General features: G+C 39.0%; 2 protein-coding genes across 4 annotated transcripts in view; one reads left to right on the plus strand and one right to left on the minus strand.

Moving 5' to 3' along the window:
* The window catches only part of FAM228B (family with sequence similarity 228 member B), a 46860-nt gene extending 42887 nt beyond the window's left edge, over nucleotides 1-3973 (plus strand). For both annotated transcript variants that reach the window (XM_042479064.1, XM_042479074.1), the window contains one exon: nucleotides 3808-3973. In XM_042479064.1, coding sequence (XP_042334998.1) covers nucleotides 3808-3946 — 139 coding nt within the window. In that variant the 3' untranslated portion in view covers nucleotides 3947-3973. The remainder of the gene's footprint in view (nucleotides 1-3807) is intronic.
* A 2075-nt stretch (nucleotides 3974-6048) lies between these two features.
* Nucleotides 6049-18034, minus strand: part of ITSN2 (intersectin 2) — a 77483-nt gene continuing 65497 nt past the window's right edge. For both annotated transcript variants that reach the window (XM_042438044.1, XM_042438053.1), the window contains 5 exons: nucleotides 14682-14803; nucleotides 12385-12467; nucleotides 9568-9651; nucleotides 8859-9032; nucleotides 6049-7939 (listed from right to left, as the gene is read on the minus strand). In XM_042438044.1, coding sequence (XP_042293978.1) covers nucleotides 7782-7939; nucleotides 8859-9032; nucleotides 9568-9651; nucleotides 12385-12467; nucleotides 14682-14803 — 621 coding nt within the window. In that variant the 3' untranslated portion in view covers nucleotides 6049-7781. The remainder of the gene's footprint in view (nucleotides 7940-8858; nucleotides 9033-9567; nucleotides 9652-12384; nucleotides 12468-14681; nucleotides 14804-18034) is intronic.

Below are 18034 nucleotides of genomic sequence, written 5' to 3' on the forward strand. Positions count from 1 at the left end.
GTCCCAACCATTGGCTTTCATCTCTCATTATAGGCTGGATACCAAGCCACGAAACGCTGCAGCTTTTGGGAAGGCTGTGCTGACATCTGGGTTTCAGTGAATGTTGCTGCCTTTCAAGTTCAAGTTCAGGTATTTTCTCCTGATCTTAATAAAACAGGTTTTGCTTCATTGACATGATACGTGATGTCATGACACTCCCTTCTCCACTGACCGACGCTTGTCAGTCTACTCATTTGTGTGATTCACAGAGACCATGAAGAAGGAGGATAGGTTGCTTATCTATAACTGTAGTTCTTCGAGTGGTCATCTGTGAATTCACAAAAAAACCACCCATACTCCCCTTATGTGCCCTGCATATATGGTTTGGTGATGCTGTCAGAGAGCTTCCTTGGGAGCTGAGGCAAATGAGAGGGAATAGAGGGAGATAGAGCAGTGGGTGAGTAAAGCTACTGCCAAAAAGCTTATGTAAATATTCTAGAAGGTTCCAAGGATACACTGCACAGACACAGAATATCCTAGTTGTGTAAATTCAGAGATGACCACTCTGAGAACTACAGTTATAGGTATGCAGTGTGGATTGTGTGGGGAATGGATGAATTTCTCATCCTGTGTGTGATCTTTCTAATATTGCCTTTGGAGACAGTGTGTTACAAAATGTGCCTCTTCTCCTCTGATTCTTATATTACATTATTGAAGGTTGCAATCTAGGTATTCAATCATGAGCAGAAATCCCCTGACTCACCTATAAACAGATTGTAGCAGTTCAGTCTTTCATAACATTTCAGTGCTTTTTCGTGTTTTTTGATGTTATAGTCTTTGTTATAGTCCAGTGAATCCCATTGTGGGGAAAAGGTGGTGTATAAATCCATGAAATAAATAAATAAATAAAGTCTGTAAAGCACATGCTGATTTTCTTTTTGAATTCTTTTGTGCGCTCAAATAGCTATTGTATGTTTGCAATGTGGTCCGTAGTGCCTCTACCTTTCTTGAATCCTGCTTGCAGGATTTCTGGGATTTCTCTCTATATATGTGATTAGAATGTGTTGCAGTGTTTTAAGCATAATTTTACTTGCTTGAGCAATTAGTGGCAAATTGCATGGGAAATTAAATTTTATTACCTGTATTTAATTGCCCTTTGTCCTTGTTCCCCACATGGTTAAGAAGGGGCGATCTCTCCAGACCATCTTAGCTAACAAAAGTAACACCTGAGACAAAATGTAGGCCTGTGATTCTAATATCATCACTTTTCCTATCATGTATGACTAACACTTCTGCCTGATAACCCAAGCAAATTTCAAAAGCTTTGGTTTGCCAATAATGGGATCACTGTTTTGTGGATTTTGTATTTTGTTGTATTTTATTCCATGGCTAACACAACTACCCCTGAATATGTTTATTGGAGAAAAGGTTAGCGTACAGCAGGAATGGGGAAAGTCTAGTCCAGGACCTGTACGCAATCTCCAAGGCTCCCTAATCTTTTTTTAGCGACTGCTCCCAAACACCTCCCGTGGGTTTGAGAGGCATTTTTGTTACAATTTTTGCACCCTTAAGCCTTTGTTGGCCTAGAAGGTCTTTTTTCCAACAGGATGTGACCAGAAGGTTGCCTGACCTTAAAATTGGCACATTGGGGGAGTCCCAAACAAAATTTCTGCATTTTGGGGTAGTGGTGTCAGGGCCATGTGGCCTTCTAACCCCTGACAGTTATCCTGGTTTCCCCTGGTCTCCAGCCTTCTTCCTGGCATTTTGATTTTATATTCAAAGGGATTATTGTTAGATAGAGGAGCAATGCACGATCCAATCCACCCTCCAAAATACAAAGTTTTCAGCAGAAGCTCTGTCATGACAATATTTTTATCTATCTTTAAGACTGCCCAGACATCCAAGTTACATGGTGCCAGCAAATAAAAAAATTGTCAGATTACTTAAATATTAGTCTAATATTCATTGGGAAATTCATGTCAGAAATGGGCTTATACTACATTTGAGATACGGTGGGATTTTTGGGAGGTCTTGAGGAAATGTTGGGGAATGGCCTTATGAATTTTTTGTTCCTGGTCCCAACTAATAGTCCTATAAAGCAAATCTCTTAGAAGCCTCATTGAGGCTTGGGATATGCCTCCTTGAAAATCCATGGTTTGCAAGCTTTCCTGCATACTTGCACTGGAAGGTGATCACCTGAAACAGGAAACTGTAATGATTTTCACATGTAGAACTTGAGTTTGGCTTTGAAGACAGGGAATAACCTTACTGTCCCAGAGGTTTAACAATAAAGATGCTGCTCACATTTGAGATTTTCTGTGAAGTACAATTAGAAACGTCTTTTCACAACCTGTTGGGATGTCTGAAGGCAAGCGGAGTGGGAAGCACAGCACCTTCAAGAAAGGTCTGAGAAGAAGGCATGGAAATAAAAGTGATTCTAGGCATATTTCAACCTAGGCTCTGATGCTCTTGTAAGAAATGTGAATAGAATTGTGATTCTAACATTAAATTGTCCGCCTCACTTTTCCTAATTTAGAGTGAGTCCTAGAACCATAGATATAGTAAGAAAATTTCTTTTTTCATGATTTTCTCCCATTAGATCCCTGCCTACTAGGTGAATATTATAGGTAAGCAAGGTTTTCTTTAACAAAGAGGAAAGGAGGGACTGTATTGCAGCTTGGCTGCTCTTGCTCTGAATGAGTGTATTATTCCAAATGGATTCTAACTGGCATCCTGTTAGGGACATAGGCATACCTAAGCTTCCTTACACCTGCTTATATTCTTTTCTGGGCACTATGAGGTTGGACATTTCCTTTTTCCCTCTACAGCAGCAAAAGACCCCCTTGACTTACAGTACATCTAATGTTCTCCCCGCCATGCTCTGTCTCATTGGGGGGGGGGGGGGGAGGATTAAAGAGGTGTCTGGCTATATCCCATAGCCAGATGTTAAATAATGATCATAGCACTGAGATTTCCAGAGGACCCCAGCTGTACCGGGGTATGCACCAGGATGATTCAGAATCTGCACAGTGTTAGGGAGTGGTGGTAGTACATGGCTCAGCACAGTCATAGGCCCACAGGCAAAACTACGCTATGCCAAGCCATGCTGAATTCCAGCATGTGCCACTCATTTTAGAGAAAAGATCACCTGATCCAGTTTAAAGATGGTGGTTTTCGCTTTAAACCACATGATTCTGGCTTTTCCTGCTTGTGAGGGGCAAGGGGATTACCTTGGTAAGTTGCTAGAGAATGTAGATCCTGTCCTTGAAATGTCCACCCTGCGGGACAAAGCAGAAGTATGGCAGGAGCAGATTCTTTGAATTGGCCTTTAGAGAAGATGTGTGGTCTGCATGCTTTTTTTTAGTACAGTATCTTTTTGTATATATGAAAGCTAAGGAAGTGAAGAGGAACAGTCAACAACAACAACAACAACAAAAGGGGGGGGGATCTACCCAACAAGGACAGCCAAGACCCTTGAGAGAAATCTACCCTCTGGTTCACTGCAGACATTAGTCTGGACCCAGCTTCATACGTTTTAATCGAGGTGGAAACATTCTGCTGGAGAGGATTTGTCTAACTCAGGCACCCCCTAAGTGTTTTGTACCGTATCTTATTTTACAATACTTCAAAAATGAAAAGTGAATAAGGCCTTTTTATATATATAATGGGAAGTCAAAGCTAATGTTGTTATATCAACCAGTTGTCATTTTGGTTTTTTAATTTTTAGTATTAAACAGTGTCAACACAATACAATATGCAATTTGTGCCTCACTGATGCCTGACATTAGTAGGCAGCATTAACCATCTGGTTGTCATTCTCTTCAAAAGGCGAAAAATGCTCCCAACTAGAAATGAAAGTACTATGGATTTCAGAAGCTGGGCTGATACATCCTGCTCTTCAGCAAACAAGAGACGCATCTCTGCCAGGAAACCAGATGCTGCTCCTACATCCAGTTCATCAATTTGAAAATAACCAATAAAATCTGCTTCCTAATTATGTCTTTGACCTGGATTCTTTGTATAAGATATAAAATTATATGAATGTGGGTAATGTGAGTCAGTTACAATACATATTTTGAAAAAACAATAGATCCTCAGGTTTTGCCATCCAGAACAGAAGAGTTAAATACTTGGTAAACATTTGTACAAAGCTATTTTGTAAGTTTATCAGCTTCTTGGTGGCGATAGTGTGAGTATTCAAATGGATAGGCAGTCACTTTCCCTTTGAATTCAGGCAAAGGATATCACAAATCTATCCACACCAACAAAAGAACACAACCAAGCTCTAAACGGGTATTGGTTCATTTTTGAAGAAGCCTTGTTAATCTAGAAAGTTACTAATTGTGACCACAATATCTTAATATCTGCGTCTGGAATGTTTGGAATAATGAGAGAAGAGAATCCTCCCAACTTAGGTTTGAATCTGTGTGTATTATGTACTTCTATGCAAAACTCAGGACACAATGGTTAATCTTAAGGCTAAGCCTGGCTCTCAGATAATGTCTCCCTGCCAAGAACTAAGCTTGCATATAAAATACTTGGTGCATTCATCCAGTTAGCCTAATATATCTATTTTAACTACCGCATTATTGTTGAGAGACCACAGGCCTCTATCAGAGAGTGATATCAATGTCATGGTGGTCAAAACAAGTTCCTAACATGTCACAGAGTGTGTAGGAGGGTGTCAAGGACCAGGCTGAATTATCCAAGTAAAGAACATTTTAAATTGAAGTGCTTAGCAGCTAGAAATAAAAATAGAAATGAAAGGTATAGGTAGAAATGAAAGGAACTTCCAAGTCAGTTGTTCAATACTATGATGTCCTACATGTTCCCTTCTATTCAGAGTGATTAATAAAACCTGTCTATTAGTCTGCTTGCAAATGAACCTTTCAAGCTTACATGTGTTATCTGACTTTTGATCAAATGTTAGTATTAGAGCTTGGCAGTAATGTGGAACATACCACAGCTGAACTAGTAGCAGCTGTGGTCCAACCAATAATGACAATGCCAAAATAGCTATCATGCATTCTGGGTAAAGGAATACATAGCTAAGAGCAAAGGCTGAGACCTGAGTTAAGAATGAAATGGACATGCTGAACTTTGTTTTTATATGAACAATAATGGCTGTGCATTGTTTCTCAGGCAGGTAACTGTTCTCCCTGCAGCATCTTCCTAAAACGAACAGCTGAAGATACTAGTTTGGCTACATCCTGTAGATCCTTTGATAGCAAACTTTGTCGTTCTCCAGAATTAGCTCATAAATATGCCAATTGCAATTAGGAATAGCAAATGCACAATTCTAATTACTTCAGTAATTATGAAATTATTTATGTTTACTCTGGCCTGTGCAGTGATGCTTGCTTTCTCTACAAACCAGATCCCCCCCCGCAGATGACTTGCTAAGCACACACACACACACACACACACACACGAGTTTAAATGATTAATGGTACAGTCAGCCCTTCTTATCCACTGATTTTTTATCCACAAATTCAAGCATCTAAAGTTTGAAAATGTTCCAAAAAAGTATAAATTTCAAATTTAAACCTTGATTTTCCATTTTATATAAGGGACACAATTTGTTATGTCATTATGGTCCTTGAGCATCCACAGATTTTGTTATCCACAGGGAATCTTGGAACCAAACCCCCGCGTATAACAAGGGTCCACTGTATCTTGTGAGAACAATAGCACAGAAGGCCTTTAACATTTACAAATTTAAGCAACTCAGTTCTTACTGTAAAAATAAATTACCATCAAGCCTCTATATCCACGCATTCAACCACCCACTCCCTACAAAATTCCCAAAAGCAAACCTTGATTTTGTTGTTTTATATACAGGACCCCATTTTGCAACACCATTGTATATAATGAGACTTGAACTTCCAAGGATTTTACTATCCACAGGGGATCCTAGAACCAAACCCCAGCAGATAACGAGGGCTCAATGTAATTTAAAGTATTACTGAGATTACATACTGACACTTGCCTCAACTATAAACATGAAACCGTGTTATTGTCATTTTTTTTTACCAAGAATGTGGCCAATTCAGAGAACACAGGATATCATTCTGATTAAAAACAAAAATCATTTAAAAGCAGTATTTGAAACATGAATCACACAACACACATCCCCTCTCTCAGTTGGGTTTGCAAACTGCAATTCTGTAAAAACATATTAGGCAAAATAGCGCTTAAGGGATACAACTCAACTTGCTGTTTTAAGTTAAAAGCAACACTTAATATCAGAGAAATAAGTGAAAAGATGCATATATTTTTGGCATCTCTTAAAACCCAAACCCAGTGTTGTTGTTTTTTTAAGAAACTGCACATAAAATAACCAGTAGCTGCATTACATGGTCTTTTAGCAGGGATTTTGCCACAGGCGTTTCTGACTGATGTTTTGGCTTTAAGAGGAAGACCTGGCTTGTTGAACATTCAGTCCTGTAGGATCTCATGAGAAATGCTGGTAACAAACAAACATGATTTATATTATGATCGCCTTGCTTTTGCTTTAGCTTTTACATACAATTTTTTTTATTCAGCATAATAAAATACCCTTTAGAAAATCATTTTCTTTCTATATGGATCTTTAAACAATTATATTAATAAGCTTATCTAATCTGCTATACAGACTTAAGTGCAACTTACTTTCTATATTAAGGGGCCTTCGCCTATGGAAGGTTTTAAAGGTGCACATTTTAAAGAAAACCCTAGATTTTTTTTTACAGATTTTTTACAAATAATGTGAAAAAATATGGGAATAATGTGAAAAATATCCACATTATAGCAGGACACGTCATCCTATTTAAAGTCAACACCACCTAGTTACTCCTTTTCATAATCAGAAAATGGTTATAAAATAGATAAAAAAATTTGGGGGAGAAAGCTTAAAGTTGGGACAGTGTTCCACTAGGGACAGAGGTAAAATTGGATCTCCCTCTCTGAGGCCAGAGGGAGGCAGTGAGATGGGACCTTGAACACCCCCCAAGACCCTCAGGAAACATCTGCACCCTTCTGATGATGATGAAGAAGATCAGGGGGATCCTGTGGATGGAATTTATGAAGCTCTGGGACATACTCAGCCCCAAACTACACCCCCAACTTGGGGAACACAGATCAGTCTTGTACTGGTCTGAAAACATTTGGAGGGAGGGTAAGCAAAGCTTTTTCCTTCCCATCTGGCAAGAGCCCACACGACTTTGGAAATGTGGAGCATCCCAACTCACCTGCAGGATTAGCCTTCCTGCTGTAACCTTTTCTATCAGTTCTCCATAAAGAACTGAAGTTTACCTTTCTAAAACGAACACAGTAGTAGTTAACAGATGCTAAAGTGCTAAGATTTCAGTATATGTCCCATACAATTAATATCCTGAGATCACAGTCAAGCAGATTATTTCTTTTTTCCAGGCTGCAGAGGAAATTATTCTAGCCCTGAGTAAAATTATTCTCCAGTAATCAAAACAGTAACGCTTAAAACATTTTAAACAGCAGGTTCCTAGTACTTTTAGCAGATCTGAAATTTAAAACATTGGCATCTGTGTTCAAAAATTTCAGCATCAATGAGGAAAGGCAGTGTACTAAACTAACATATATACAGTACATTTTACATTGCATAGTTTGTCACCGACAGGAAGATGCACAGCAAAGAAATGCTAGACAAGTGACCAAGCAAAGTGATTTTGTGACAAGAATCACGCTCAGATGTCTGCCTGATAGTAGAACATTTTCCACTGCAATGAGAGCAGTCTGGCCTCTTTGTTAGATCTAATAGTTACAAAACAAAACTAAAGGTTTTTAGTTCAAAGGAGAGTTTTCTGATCAAACAACTGCAGGTCAAAGCGCACCCAGACCTCTCCAGTTGGAACCTCATGAAGTAATAAACGTTTCGTTGTAGGACCCTTGCTTTCTTGCTCTGTTCTGATTTTGGCTACTGGAACTTCGGTGCGACCCAAGAAATCTATTTAACAAAGGAAAACCATGGGTTAAATTACTAGTAGTCATTGGTCTGAATTCTGTTTCTAATTTACCTAAAGTGCACTCATTGAATCAATGGGATTCACCTATGTGTTGACTTGCCATTCAACAATTCACTGAATGGGTCTATTCTAACGGGCTAGCCAACAGGATTCCAGCCCTACACTGCCTGATTACAGATAACTCCCATTGAGTTCAATAGTGCTTAGCTGAATAAGATTTTTTTAGCAGTCACCCTCAGAGACAGGGAATAGAGGCCTGCCTTGGAGGGAGAGATCTAGTCTCAGAAGGCAGATCCCAAGGCACACCTTCCTCAGCTTATCTCTCTGACGGTGGACCCCTTCCCTAAGACTGACAGAGGCAAAAACAGCAGATCAATCCGTGTTTTGAAAAATGTTGGGGATCTAGAGAATCCAAAGCCCTCTCATGCCTTCAGCACACCCCCTAGAATGGGGGGAACAGCTATGCTCTCTCCCATTAACATCAATGGAAAGGCACAATTAAAGTGGGAAGGGAACAGATCACCAAGGACCATCAGGTCCAAATCCCTGCCATACAGGAATCCACAGTTATAACACTTCTGAAAGATGCCCATCCAAGCTCTCTTTAAAACATGATGTTTTTTCTTGACCAAAGGAAATAATACACATTTGGTTGTCTACAGAGCAGAAATCTTCACTTGCTACTGTCAATGTCAGTGTTACAATTCCAGTTTGAAAGATTACACTGATGGGGATAAGAAATATGGGACTGCCAATCTATGTCTCCATTTTATCCCGAAATGGACAGTTGGAATTGGTAGATTTTTGCTGTGTCCCTAAGTACACTCTACCGATTTCCAGTCATCAACCTGGGACAAAGAGTGATAATCATCACCATCACAGACAAAATGCAGCACATACCATCAGGCGAGAACTGATCCCTGTCAAACATGGTGATACACAGCACATCTTGATAAAGATCCTTGATGAAGAATTGGCAGTTAAAGTTCCACTTTGGGTTCAAAGTATCTGGCAGTGTTCTTGTAGTATAGCATTGTGATCCCATGCTGATTTCACAGTATGGATTGCTTTTTCCTTAACACAAAACAGGGAAATGCAGGCATGATTTTTTTTTTTAAAAAAAGAGAATAATATAGACAAATCAACCTATCAGAAAAAGTGTTCACTTTTCACCAGTTCCTTTTTTAACATTTAGTTTACATGGTGCTGACCCTACCCTCAGTCTGTTCACAGTACAGTGCAAAATATTTTGTCAATTGCATGGATGTACAGTCAACCTTCCCCATAGGTGGGCTTGCTTTCCACAGCTTTGAGCTTATGCAGAAGGCAAGCCCAGGCAAATGTAATGGGGTGCGTAGAAGTGCCGCCATGAGCACACACCCTATTATTTTCTATGGCGATTGAGCATACGCTCTTTTCCCCATACGCGGGTGGGTTGGTGGGTCTGGAATCGATCCCCATGTATGGGGAGGGCAGATTGTACATTATTTTTTCTCCATAAATTTGTTATTGGCAATTGCTATTTATAACAGTGTAGTCTGTATATATAAGCTAGTTCAAATTAAATTATTTTGCCAAATATAAAAAAGATCCATTTCAAAATTATTACCATTAGATTTACATGCTTTTAACTCAGTTGCTTCAATCACATGCACCATCAAACGTCCTATTCCTGAACTCTTCTGTGTTCGAGCTGAAAAAGAAGAATGTTGGAACTAATTAAATGCTTGGAACAAAAACTGAAGCTAATAGAAGAATATGCAGGTTAAGTCACAGATTTGAAATTGAGGATCGCTCAGCCACCATTCAGAAAATGCAGGTGCCTCCATTTTGATCCGGAATGGTGGCAAATGGGAACTTCAGTCCGGATTTAAATGCCATGGAGAGATTCACTGCCTTAAAACGAAGTGGGAATGATGAATCTATTTTGAACCGATTCACAGATGTGAATCTCTCCATGTAAAAAATGTAAGTGTGACTGGCCCCAAAGACACACAAAGACACAAATCCAAAACATCTGGAGGATCAAAGTTTGGGAGTTACTTCTCTAAAGTCTCAAGAAGTCTATCCCGGAATAAACAGGTTGTCAAGTTCAATTTATAGAGCTCGATAGAACTGATGACCTAGCTTACAAACACATACAGTCCTTTTTCAGTTTCACTGATATCCTTGTACTGTATTATATAATCCACATTTTTTTCTACATTAAGAGGAGAATAAAGAGAACTCAGCAAGAACAAGCACTCCCTAACATGCCAGAAAATGTAGGGTTGGTACTTACCTTGAGTGTTCATTCTTGGATGGCCCAGAGAAACAATCCACATACTGTACTTTTGTGTTATTCCTGCATGTCATATGGCAACGCAGGGGTCTTAAATCCAAAGATTTTTTCTGACACTACCGTTGACTGCTCCCCTTCCTGCCAGTTTCATGACAAAGCCTGTCCAATCCACCTATCAGTTGTTTATTTGTTTCTTATTTTTACTTTGCAATCCTATTTCTGGGAGGGGATGGATTGCTCCTCAAGGACATCCAAGAATGAACATCCATAGTAAATATGAACCCCATGTTCTTTGAATGGTATGGTGGAGCAATCTACATATTGTTGGAATGTACCCAAGCCCTCCATCAACTGGATGGGTGCAGCTGCTATTAACCTACGTTATAGATTGGAGGACAGTCTGTCCAAAGGCTGCTTATGCTGACTTAAACTTACTTATTTGACAATACCTCATGAACATGGATGGTTCCTTCCACCCTGCATAATTGCATGTATCTTCCAGCGATACTGAAACTGCGTAAGCTGCCATGTAACCAAACATTTTGAGGTCTTAGCACCTTAGTTAGATCATAGCAAAGAAATATACATATTTGTCTCATCCTGCTAATGTATTTCTTTATAGTACACATCCAAAGCGTGCCATTTCTTCTGTAATGGATGTGTGGGATTTGGAGAGAAATTTGGTAACTGTATGGACTGATGACGTCCTTTGTTTAACTGTACTGATAGCACTGCTAACTCTGACACTTTTCTTGCCAATGTAGTGGCTATTAGAAAAACAACTGTAAATGTTAGCAATCTTAATGATGCCTGTTTTATTGGCTCAAATGGAGGGGCTGGTTAACCTGTTTAACACTAGATTGATCCTCCCCCAGTTCCTATATGTGTTGTATTTTTGGATTAAAATGCTCTTAATTTATTTGCATGCTCACTCTCTAATGAAGTCATGTAAATTTAAGCTGTTTTCAATTGGTGAATTAGATGACTGCAGCTGAACCTGTGATATTTGCTGCGTAAACATTGGATTTTCTGTTGTAATAGCCTTTAAATAGGTTAGGAGTGAAGGCTGTGTTTCTGTGTTCTTCCAAAGCTCCTCTGCCTCCCTTTTACTGTTTACATTAGTCTTGTCAATCACTTCATGTGCCTGGGTCACAGCTTCCTTTGGCTGCTCTGGTTGCCTAAAGAGGCTGTGGGGCTCAGCTCTGCCCCTTGCTTTGGAACCTCTGTTCCCAACATGGCCACATGCAGATATGTTCAGAGACTTAAATCTGGAATTTCTGGCTCCAGCTTAGGAGGTAACTCAGATTTCTTAGCTTTAACAATGAAGTTAATTTCTTCTATCTGCTTTTTTAAAGCTGTGGTTTGATCAGCCTGTGTGTCCTTCTTTGCTAAATCCCACCCCCTCCCCCACCACCCCAGAGTGGCTTCTGTAAATCCTTCTGACTCCCTTTCATTGGATGAGAAGAAAATTCTTTTTAATGCTAAAGTCATCTCAGATGCCTGCTGAGTTGTGGCCATCTGAGCGAGGTTGGACAGTTTGCTTTCTCAGCTTGCAGTTTGCTGGGCAGCAGTCAGAAAAGTCACCTCTTTTGCTAAAGTTTCTGTGCTTTGATTCCTTTTCTTTAGAGAAGGAAAGGAAGAGTTAATATTATCAGATTTGTCCTCTGATGGTTTTTTCTTTTGAATGGTATCTATCACTGATTTCTCTACACCTAACTGATAGTTGGTTAGTATGCAAAGGGATCTTGCAGTACCTTTGAGACTAACTGAAAGGAAGCTGGCAGCATGAGCTTTAGTAGACTTTACTTCCTCAGATGCATGTTTCTTAGATGCTAGATGGCTGAGTGTGAAGGAAAAACATGTCTTGCTGGCTAGGCAGGATGATAAAAAAGGAGTCAAGGAATGTAACAGAAAAAGAACTTTGGACTCCTGGCTCCTCAGTTGGCACATAATCCAACAGTACATGAATTGCTCCTCTGTGCAATCCAGAGAATGTGATTTGAGAATCAGAATATTTGGCCATTTAGAGTCAGGAAAAAAGCATCTCTAAAGAATCACTGATAAATTTTTCCAATGATATTGGGAATCTAGCAGTGTATGTGATACAAAACACTTTAAAATACTAATCAACTGAGATATCAGTACCTTGGTAAGCCTTTTCATGTTTCTTCTTTTCAGTTTCAATATAATGTTCAGATGCTCCTTTAATTTTCTGGACCCAGGCAGTTCTGCAAAAGTGAGCAAATTTTGTTAATAACAAAAGAAATCACTCCAAAGCTGGTTTATGTTAATTAATTAATAATTTAAATTATTTTAGGCCACTTTAAAGGCTGGAATACTCCCAAGGCAGCATAGAAGACAAATACAAAACACAATGGAAAGTGCTCAACACATTTTTTTAAAACTATGAGTCAATGTCAAGTGCAAATTGTGATTCATGAACAATTTAAAAGGATTTGTACTCAATGTAAAGAGCCTGGGAAAACTAGTTAAAAGGCAGAGGGGTCTCTAATCTTAATATATAATTAGAAAACCAAAAACTGATTTAGTTTCTTTACAGTTGATTTACTGCTGATATCAAAATGAGCACTTACTTAACAGTACAGTACAATCCCTGTATCTGTGGGACCGTTAACACACTTGCATCTGGGGGGAAAAGGTCTCTCTAGGCATCTAGAGGTCTCCCATTGCAACTCTGTGGTCAACATCCAGCAGAAATATAGGGTTTGTCATTATTCATGATTTTTGTTACCCATAGGAAGTCTGAAAACAGGATATGGGGGACATATTGTATTTAGTTTAATGTAAGCAGTATAGAAATGCTTGCTATTGCTCAAATTGCAATGTGCCAATGTTTCCCCCCTGTGGGTTTGATTGGATTCTCTCCCATTTTTGTCTCTTCCATATCCTTCAAGGTTTAAGCATATTTGCACTTTAAACATTTGTTGCTGTTAGCTGCCGTCAAGTTGACCCAGACTCATAGCAACCCTGTGGATGAGACACCTCCAAGACCCCTTGTCCTCCACTGCTCTGCTTAGATCCTGTAAACTCAGACCGGTGACCTTCCTAATTGAGTCTATTCATCTAGAGTAGGGGGGGGGGTCTTCCTCTTTTTCTACTACTCTCCACCTTGCCTAGCATTATTGCCTTTTCTAATGAGTTGTGCCTCCTCATGATGTGGCCAAAGTATGACAGCCTCAGCTAGATCATCTTGGCTTCCAGGGAGATTTCTGGTTTAATCTGTTCTAGGACTTATTTGGTTGTCTTCTTGGCCATTCACAGTATCCTCAGTACTCTTCCCCAGCATCACATCTCAAATGATTTTCTTCCTTTCTTCGCTGTCCACTCTCACATCCATACATAGTGAAGGGGAATACAATGGCTTGGATGATTCTAACTTTAGTGCTCAGTTGTATATCTTTACTCTTTATATTTGTATCTAAATTGCTAATAATATGCTGTCCATTAAGACTACCTATCCCTAACATATGGGACTGGTTGGCAAACTGGGAATTTTCAGAGTGACATGGGCACTCTCCCAAAATAGTTGTCTATTCACAAAATTATTGTCATGGTGGAGAAAGGTACCTTGCTTCAGAAGCAAAGCATAACATACAAGTGGAATGTGAGTTCCAAAACAAAATCACTCTTTCAAAAATCATAATCTTTTGCTCCAATATTTCTTTCACAGACAGCAAAGTTATATGTTAAATAATATATCTGCCCCCACAAACCACAACAAAATACCCATAAGCCAACAACCAATTAACACATATCACAACTCCAAAACATCAAGCAATACATATGAACATCACAGACAAAACAATGCTTTTATACTCTAGCCTGTCAAGATAGACTCCTACTAAGTTTATCTTTTTCTTTATTTTAAATGGCACTGGAGATCATTCAGCACCATGCCTGAATCTGAATAAAAATATTATTTCAATTTTACAAAAAGGTGAAAAACTGGAGGAGTTGGGAGCTTGGTGGGCAACATAGGAGACCTCTGTGCAGTCGAAGGCTTTCACAGTTGGCATCCATAGCTTTTGTGGGTTTGTTCAGGCTATGTGGCCATGTTCCAGAAGAGTGTATTCCTGATGTTTCGCTGTCACGTCAGGAATAAATTCATCCAGAACACAGCCACATAGCCCGAAAAATCCACAAAAAAACTATAGCAGACCTCTGTGGGCACAGTGTCTTGGGAATCCCAGTTATAATTAAAACCAGTCCTCTGATCACTGTAATCTATGGAAAGTGACTATTCTATCCATTAATACAAACTCACAAAAAGTGGAGTTCTGCAGGCCACTCCAACAGCCACTTTGCGTAGGAATCTTCCAAAATACTTTTGTGCTTGAACCCTGTTTCTTCAAAGCCTATTTTAAGAAGCAGCAACTCCAAGCTCCCAAAGCATCTTTCAGGCAAACATTTTCTGGGCTCACCTCTCGTTGATGTTGTCTGCTTTAAGTGTGTATACTCTGTCAATGTGGGAGATGTGGAAAACTGGTTCATCACTAGAAGGGTCAGTTGGCAATTTTACTAAGACTTCATTTAGAAAAACAGGCTGGAAGAAACAGATAGAGTTTCAGCTGGAGAAAAAAAAGCATTTGAACAAGCTAAGCCAAAATGATCATTAAATTAATTGTTTCTGAAGTAGCAAGAAAAATGCAATAATGCAAGATAACCCATTACCATACTAGGAAGAGTGAATAAGTATGGGAGGTTACAGATGTTTATTTTATCATAGATTGTACCTTATGCACGTAAAGCTCATCTAAATGCCTGATGGGATAACAGGATAGTGGATACAAATGACTATTTTCTTTGTAATAACACCATGTTTTGAGTGTTCACCTTGTAACCTAGTTTCAATATTATCTAGTCAAGTGGTAAGGGCAGTTTTACAACACCTTTAAGCTTGATCAGAAAAATCAAGAGCTGAGGAACAGTAAGGTGTCCCTACCTTGGCAGGTCAACCCATGAAACGGCAGAATAGATATTCAAATGGAAGAAAAACCCCACCATTACTACTATTGTAGTAGTTGTATCATAAATCTGGTACAGCCTCCTGAAGAAGAAAGTCTCTTTTAACTCTGGAAACCCTCACCACTTTCCCTCCCCAGTGTTCCATACCACATGGAAACTCCTCCAAAGCTAGATACGTCCCTCTCCTTCAGAAAATCAGCATTCTTGTATGCTTATTCTCCATTTTATAATGACTGAATTGGCTTCTGTCTCCATGTGTTCACATCTGAAATGTACTAAACTGCTAGGACCCTAAATAGGCCTAAATACCCTACAAGTACCAGATTCTGTCTGATCTTGGAAGCTAAGCAAGGTTGCTTAGTACTTGGTTGGGAGATTTTCAATGAATCCCAGGTGCTGTAGGGTATATTTCAGAGGAAGGAACTGGTAAAAGTACCTCTGAGTATTCCTTGCCTAAGAAAACCCAAGATGCAATTCATGGGGTTACTGTAATTCAATAGACAACTTGAAGGCACACGTGTGCAAACACGCACTAGGACCCTGCTTAATTCAAGGTACAAAGTTCATTTGTACATTCATTCAACCCAAGTTTACTTGAGTTGAATGAATGTACATATAATTATGGGCTGTGAAGCAACAGACAGGAAGGAGAGGAGAGACCCTCATCTCCAAGTGATAAGTGATGTTTTGGACTCCATCCCCTCCTATTTTTTTTTAAATGTTCTGCTTAGATAATGACCTTGACACATATAACTTGTATTGTTCCCACTGCTTTCTTACCTCATACTCCCTAATTATATACATTCTTGGCAGAAAGTATTTTTCATTTTTAATAACATATTTTCAAAGCTTGCCAATATTATTTTGGTTTGTTGTTATGTGCCTTCAAGTCAGTCCTGACTTATGGCGACAATAAGGTGAACTATCACAGGGTTTTCATTGCATGTTTTTCAGAAGGGGCTTGCCATTGTCATTCTCTGAGGCTGAGAGAGTGTGACTTGCCCAATTTCACCCAGTGCATTCTCATGGCCCAGCTGGGATTCAAACCCTGGTCTCCAGACTCACAGTCCAACACTCAAACCACTAGGCCATGCTGGCTCCCCATTATTTCATTAAGTAGATAAAGGAATACTCCATACTATTGTGCTACCTATAAGAGTTTAAGTAAAGCCAATTTTCCAAAGAGCATCACCATACGTAAGGCTCTCTGAACACACCAGGACTTAATTTTGGGCAAAGTAAATAATAATAATAATTTGTTTTATTTATATACCACTATTCCAAAGATCATAGCGGTGAACAGCAAGTAAGCTAATTAGCAAGTAAGCTAATTTGCCCCCAACAGTCTGGGTACTCATTTTAGCGACCTCGGAAGGATGCAAGCCTGAGTCGAGCTTGGGCCCTTTTGCTGGTCTTGAACTCGCAACCTTGTGGTTTCGAGTGAATGGCTGCAGTACAGGCATTTAACCACTGCGCCACCAGGGCTCCATTTTAGAGATGGTTTATAAAGCTATTTGCAAAATTTTCCTCTATTCATTACAAACCAAGCATCAACTTACTCATATAACTTACACAAACTAATGACATTCACAGATATTCACATACAAAGAAAAAGGTTCAGTGGTAGACACGAAAATAAAGGTCATTGTTAAAAATGACAGATACACCTGGGCATTAAAGATTAACCTTCCCTTGAAAAAGGAAGTAGTTACTTAGATATCTCTTAATAGAAGACAATTGAAACTGGATGCAGAGTGACATTCTCTTGAATGTGGTTCAGTTTAGTTAGTAATCCTAAAGTTGTTTCAAATGTCCCACACCATCCTGCACTGGAAAAAGCATGTCCTTGGTTATAAATATTAGAATCAGATGATCAGAGGAAAGGCCTGAATCTTCATGGCAATACATTCATTGTAGTACACAAGGGGTTCACTTGAAGCATTTCCACACTATAAATCTATCTGAAAAGTAGTAGAAGTACTTTGCATTTACTTGATTTAAAAAAAATGCATTTACTCAAGATCGTGAACTCCTAATTTCTAATGTTTGTTTGTCAAGAAGGTTAAATACAGCAACAGCAATTGAAGGTTTAAAATATGTTGTAACCTTTTCCTCCAAGTGAAGGATTGTCCTTTTATAGATAAAACAATAGTGGAGATCACCCAGAAATCCTTGTATGAAAAGACATTCACTCTGTTTTATGGGAATAGATGAAGACTGACATACATTAAATGTATATGCAGGTCACGTAACATGCAAACATTCACTTCAGTGCAATACCTTTAAATGGTCAGGTCATACACTAAATTAATAATTGTAAGAATAACATAGCCAAGTAATGGCTTGAAGAAATGCAATCAATTCAGTCCCCACAAATGGAGATGCATACACTAAAGTATATTGAGGCAACTTAAAAAAAACCCTCTGCATAAGTCACATACTGTATATACTCATGTATAAGTCTAGAAATTTAGGTCAAAAAATTGATCCAAAAACCCTGAGTCGACTTATCCACAGGTCATGTAAGTAGTGTATCTTAACTCTTATTTAAAAGAAGGAACTATCCCCTGGTGAAAGGCAAGAGTATAATCTATCCTGGAAGCACCAATCCCCTCTACTCTCTCATCCATCCAGCTTTAAGAGTGAGCACAAAGAGCTATGCCTGCTAGAATTTTGTAAGTTCTTTGACATTGTTTTGCTTTGCTTCATCTTTTAGATCCTTTGCTATATGCCCCTAAATTTTACCCTTGACTTATCCATGGGTCATATCAAAATCCATAATTTCAGCCCTAAAACCTGCCCTTGACTT

The sequence above is a fragment of the Sceloporus undulatus genome, chromosome 1 (genome assembly GCF_019175285.1).
Source record: "Sceloporus undulatus isolate JIND9_A2432 ecotype Alabama chromosome 1, SceUnd_v1.1, whole genome shotgun sequence".
Taxonomy (NCBI): domain Eukaryota; kingdom Metazoa; phylum Chordata; class Lepidosauria; order Squamata; family Phrynosomatidae; genus Sceloporus; species Sceloporus undulatus.